The sequence below is a fragment of the Thalassophryne amazonica genome, chromosome 6 (genome assembly GCF_902500255.1).
Source record: "Thalassophryne amazonica chromosome 6, fThaAma1.1, whole genome shotgun sequence".
Classification (NCBI taxonomy): domain Eukaryota; kingdom Metazoa; phylum Chordata; class Actinopteri; order Batrachoidiformes; family Batrachoididae; genus Thalassophryne; species Thalassophryne amazonica.
The window spans coordinates 120450046-120455637 of NC_047108.1; the positions used below are offsets into that span (position 1 = coordinate 120450046).

A 5592-nucleotide genomic window follows, 5' to 3' on the forward strand; every position below is an offset into this window, starting at 1 on the left:
ATATTTGTGTTTTAGCTGTCTTTTTACCACAAGTTGATTTTATTGTAAATTTAATTTTGAATGACAACTCCGACAATAACAGAGATGATATACATTTATAGATCACCATGTAAAATATTCATAAATGATAAATAAGTCAGTGTCATCCAGTGTGCCACATGTGCAGCCGTCTCGTGGAGTGTTGGCACGTGCTACGCGCGCACACACACACACACACACACACACACACACACACACACACACACACACACACACACACACACACACACACACACACACACACACACACACACACACGGTGAAGCCGGCTGCGCGAATGGCACGCGGGCAGAATCCCCCGCCTCCTCTAACTCCTCCCCACAGCCTCTCCCGCCCGGGGATGAGTGACACAGGGGCGGCTCGCACAGCCAATCACAGCACGCGCCAACTCATTTGCAAAAGGTGGCCGCACTCGATTGGCCCCGGTGCGTGCGGCAGCAAACCGCCTCGCGTGCCGTTTCAGATGTTGTCCAGTTTGGAGGGAAATAAAGTGCTGATGTGAAAAATTAAATCTCACTTTTCAGGAACAAGAATTTATTTTAAATGTGACTGATATTGCGAGTTCTGGTGTTAAATAAATAAAATACAATATTATTTGCTACATTTTAAGCATCAAAATTTGACACTTTTTTCCTGCTATGAAAGACATGAAAGATTTTGTTGCATTTATCATTAAGTATATTAATGTATCCATTATTTAATAATATAATAATCCATAACTATCAGGACTTTAAAAAATAACAATTAAAAAAATAAATATGCTCATATTCAAATCGTAGAAACTGTACCCATATTCAAGCCTTGTAAATACTGTAGGTTTTTAAAAATATTTTTTTTTGCCATTTCACTTCTATTGCACTGTGGATCTGAGAGAAACACGTGTTTCGGTACTCCATATGTTGAGTTTGACTTTGTCTGTCCTTTGTAAATACAACATTAAAATATATATTTTTTAATTATGTGGACATTGCTATCCTTCAATTTTGTTTTTTGCTCATAATTTTATTTTATGACTCTGCATAACTTTACTTCCCATAAAGTGTCTATCATCCGTCTATCGTGTCCATGGTTGCGCGCACAGTTTGGCACAAACATTTAGCGCATTCCTCCTCTTATCGCTCCACAGCCGCGGCGGCGGCTCGCGCGCTGCGCTTTGTTGTTTGTCCCTGCAGGGCTGATTGAGCAGCGCGTGACTGACGGCCCGCGGGGGTGTTGTCCAATCAGCGGTCCGCCCCGCGCCCGATGGGTGAGTCCTCGCTGCTATTGGCTGAGGCGAGTGTGGGAAAGAATGCAGAGAGGGTTTCACACGAACTGGGAGCACGCAAGCCGTCTATAAGAGCGACCGCGGCGCGCATGTCTGCGGCAGAAGCGCAGAGGCGGCGGCACGGCGCAGCGTCCTGCAGTCAGCTGACGGCTCGGCCAGAGCAAGTGCAAAGTCTGCAGCGACACATCTCCATCTTTTTTTTTTCTTCTCCCAAAGAGGATTTATTTGAAGGCTGTTTCATCAATGATGCCCGCGGACACGATGGAAAAACAGACGGCGTCTCCTGTTGCCGGTGCGCCTGCAAACAGATCACACACACCGGACAAACCGAAAAACGCCAGCGAGCACAGAAAAGTAAGGATTCAAGTTTTTTGGTGTTCAAAGTTTGGTTTTGGGGTGAAGCACAAAAGTGATGTAGAAATTGTCTTTGCAGTCATCCAAACCCATCATGGAAAAACGCAGGAGAGCCAGAATAAATGAGAGCCTCGGTCAGCTCAAGACCCTCATCCTGGACGCACTTAAAAAAGATGTAAGTTAAAACTCTTCATTTGATCTGCAGTGACTTCCTCTTTAAAGGCGCCTCAACTTAACACCTCCTTGTCGTTTCTCAGAGCTCCAGACATTCCAAACTGGAGAAAGCTGACATCCTGGAAATGACAGTGAAGCACCTGAGGAACCTGCAGCGCATGCAGATAAGCAGTAAGTTGAATTATGTGATGCGTAATTAAAAATAACTGTCATCATGGGAAGCTGCTGAAAAGTCACACTGACGCTTGTTTTCTCCCTCCAGCAGCTTTGTCAGCCGACGCCTCCGTCCTGAGCAAATACAGAGCCGGATTCAACGAGTGCATGAACGAGGTCACGCGCTTTCTGTCCACCTCGGAGGGCGTGAACGCGGAGGTGAGGTCGCGGCTCCTTAACCACCTGTCCAGCTGCATGAGTCAGATGATGTCCATCAACTACCCGCCGCAGGCCCCGTCCCAGCAGGCGCACCTGGCGCAGCCGCTTCACGTACAGCTTCCATCCACGCTGCCGATCAGCGGCACCGCCGCGAGCTGCAAACTCAGCCCGGCGGAGGCCGTCTCTCCTAAAGTGTTCAGTGGATTCCAGCTGGTGCCCGCAACCGACGGACAGTTCGCATTTTTGATCCCCAACCCGGCTTTTGCCTCCGCCACGGCGCCTGTCATCCCGCTGTACGCAAACACGGGCGTGCCAGTTGCGCTCAACGCCAGCCCGGTGCACGGCAGCTCGGCGCCGCCCGCAGCGTCTCCGGTTCACGGTATAACGTCCTTCTCCGCGGGGTCCCAGGCGGTCAGTCCTGTGGGGGTCAGCTCTGGCTCGGACAGCAGCGAGCCTGTGTGGCGGCCTTGGTAGCGCAAGATGCGTGGGATCGAACAGACTTTTCCCAAAAATGGGACAATAACTGAAAACTTCAGCCTAATTCATCGTTTCGTTTTATGGAACAAAGTTCGCCTCAAGTGGCATGTTTTTTTTTTTGTTTTAAGTTATTGTCTGATTCCAAAATTTGGATGTTGGTGATAAATATACTGTACATACAGATGGCAAACCTTTTGTTGTTGTGAAGTTTTTTGAAAAAACAATTAATTTAGTTTTGTATAAAGTTATTATACCAAAGCTGTGTTTTATATTGTTCCTGTTGTGTTAATAGGTGAAGCTGGGAGACGAATGATTGTTTTAATAAATGAGATTGCAGATAGCAAATGTTTGAAAAATGTCTTCATCATTCCCATATTGTATTTTCTTTTTATTATTTAAAGGTATAGGTTTGGAGCTGTGCGTAAATGGTACCTTTAATGCGTAAAAGCTGCACTTAATGCACTTTGCTTGTGCGTAAACTTTACATGTATAGTAAAGGTTAAACTGAAGGCGTAAAATTCACATGCAGTTGGGATGGCGAATTACCTGTGCGTAAAATTTCATGCGTAAACAACACATATTTCACGCACAAGTCACACCAGCGAATTGCTTCATGTAAAACTTGCACTCCTTCAAATAAATAAAATCTATGCGTAAAAGTTTGTGCACACCCTGAACTGCATGTGTGTGAAAGTTACATTTTGTGCATAGAAATGCTGTAGAAGTGATGACGGGGAAGTGGTGGCCTAAAGGTTACCGAAGCGGGTTTGTGATAAGGTCATATCATCATATCAAATGTCCCACAGACGAAATGGAGAGAAGTTGTGAAATAAACTTTCGAGCATACTCGGGTTAAGTTACCATGCAGGCATTGCACTGTACTATGCAAATGCAATCTGGGTTCTTTTTCTATTAAGGTGACTGAAGGCTTTAGAAAAGTCTCATCCTGCATGCAGCGGGAACTTGAAGAACTCTTAAACCCTATTCATGAGCCTGGGAAATGCCCTCAGGTTATTAATGTCACAAACAGTGTCGCAGTGAAAATTCCTTCTGTTGATCAGTTGTTCAGATCCACTCAGAAGTGGATTAAAAAAGAGAATGGTACGAGCAGCAATATGAACGTTTAATTTTTTTAAAAATCCCAAGATCACTGATGAGATCGTTTAAATATTATTCGATATACTGCGACTTTAATCTCCTTCCGGTGAGTGAGGTCCGCGTGTTTCTGGATGTACGTGGCGTGTCGGTTGGCCGTGTGGCAGCGGGCCCCTACTTACACGTTGGTGACCGCCGGTCAAAACGCCAACATTTAATTTTCCACCGGCACTGGACACCATAAGTCTAAAATTCCTGACCACTCGTACAAGATAAACACTCGGAGTGCATTCAGCATTTCAGCGCAAAATGTTTCAACTGACACTTTAAAAGCTACAAAATTTTGAGAGAGAAGTCTCACAAAATCCTTCAAAGGACGCATCAGGTGGAAAAAGGTTTGCAGGCTTCCAAAGATGCGTAAAGTTTAAATAAACATACATTTATAATATACTTTGCATGCACGTAGTTACTGGAGAACATTTTTTGCACTGATGACAGTCTGCCTTTGCGCCGACACCGTGATGTTCATTTGTGTAGTTGCATTCTCACTTTCACCCCGGTGCCCTGCAGATGACACCGTCTGTAAATGGCACTGTGAAACCTCACCGTCAGTGTTTCCGCAGCCACAGCCTGCACCGAAACACCAGTTGGCAGCGCGCGCGCGTGGGTTCCGCGGTCGCTCCTGCTGCATTCGCGTCTCAGTTAGTTCAGATATGCCTTTGGGGAACTGAGGTCGTGAGAATCGAGCGAACTAGTCTGCCTGCGGCTGGGCACAGCGCCAGTCAGTAAATCCCCGCTGGCGGGCTGCGCTGCGGAGGTGAGGAGGCGCACGCACGCACGCGTGGCCGTCACGAAGCGAGCGCATGTCCTGTAAACACCAGGGATCGCGCGCTGGAATCGAATCCAAAGGAGCGCGACTGGGACAGGGATAAATATGAAGATTTTTTTTTTTTTAAAAGTACTTCTCATCTTTAAAGAGAAGAAAAGCTCAAAAGGGGCAAATGCGCAGTCCAACCAACGTGCGCAAAGTGGCGCAAATAGGAACAGGTCGTGCGCCTTTTGTGGCAGTTGAGTCTGATATGTGCTGTTTTATTATATGATTTATTCCAACAACAATAAACTGTACACGAATTAGTGATTGTCGAGGATAATCCAATAAATCAAAAACACTTATTTCCATTGTGGTTCTCACAACTGACATCATTCGGATGATTTTCGAAACGGGCGGGAATGTTTCTCTGCTGATGAAAAGGATTCCTACAGAGGTCTGAATGTCCCTCGGGGATTTGTGCCATCACGTCCCTCGGGAGAAGTCACAGTGGAAAGAGGGTCGAGGTCATCAGCGGAGCCGCAATGATGATTCTCATTAGTGACTCAATGGAAGAACGCGCTCAAAACCTTTGCGCCGAACTTTAACATCTCCTCTCTCTCCAAACTGTTCCACAAGTTTTGCCAACTTCTGATATATTTAACTTCTTAAACGTCACTAACTAATGAACAGACACATTGCTTGCTGATTATCTTTTTTTTAGATTGTATTTTATTGTGATGGAGATGTGATTTAATCACAGTCACAATATTTGGTCTTAGTTGTAATTTAAAGCACGTTTCAGTTATAAATATTCATCTGTTCATTCCGAAACCCACAACATCCGTCTTTAATAGTATGTACTTTAAACAAATGTTCAGCTGGGTTTATATATGACACTAATCCTAAAAGTTATGAGATGACTGTAAATTCTCAAGGGCCCTATCTGTCACGGACATTTGGACATTTACGCAGGGTTTGTTTTGTTTTTGTAGTGTTCAACTCATGA

At 45.2% G+C, this 5592-nt stretch overlaps 1 protein-coding gene across 1 annotated transcript; it reads left to right on the top strand.

Moving 5' to 3' along the window:
• Positions 1–1433: 1433 nt before the first annotated feature.
• Positions 1434–3031, top strand: her9 (hairy-related 9). Its single transcript, XM_034173281.1, has 4 exons — positions 1434–1657; positions 1737–1832; positions 1915–2002; positions 2094–3031. The coding sequence occupies exons 1-4, from the start codon at positions 1547–1549 to the stop codon at positions 2675–2677; spliced, it is 879 nt and encodes a 292-aa protein (XP_034029172.1). The 5' UTR covers positions 1434–1546; the 3' UTR covers positions 2678–3031.
• Positions 3032–5592: the final 2561 nt, after the last annotated feature.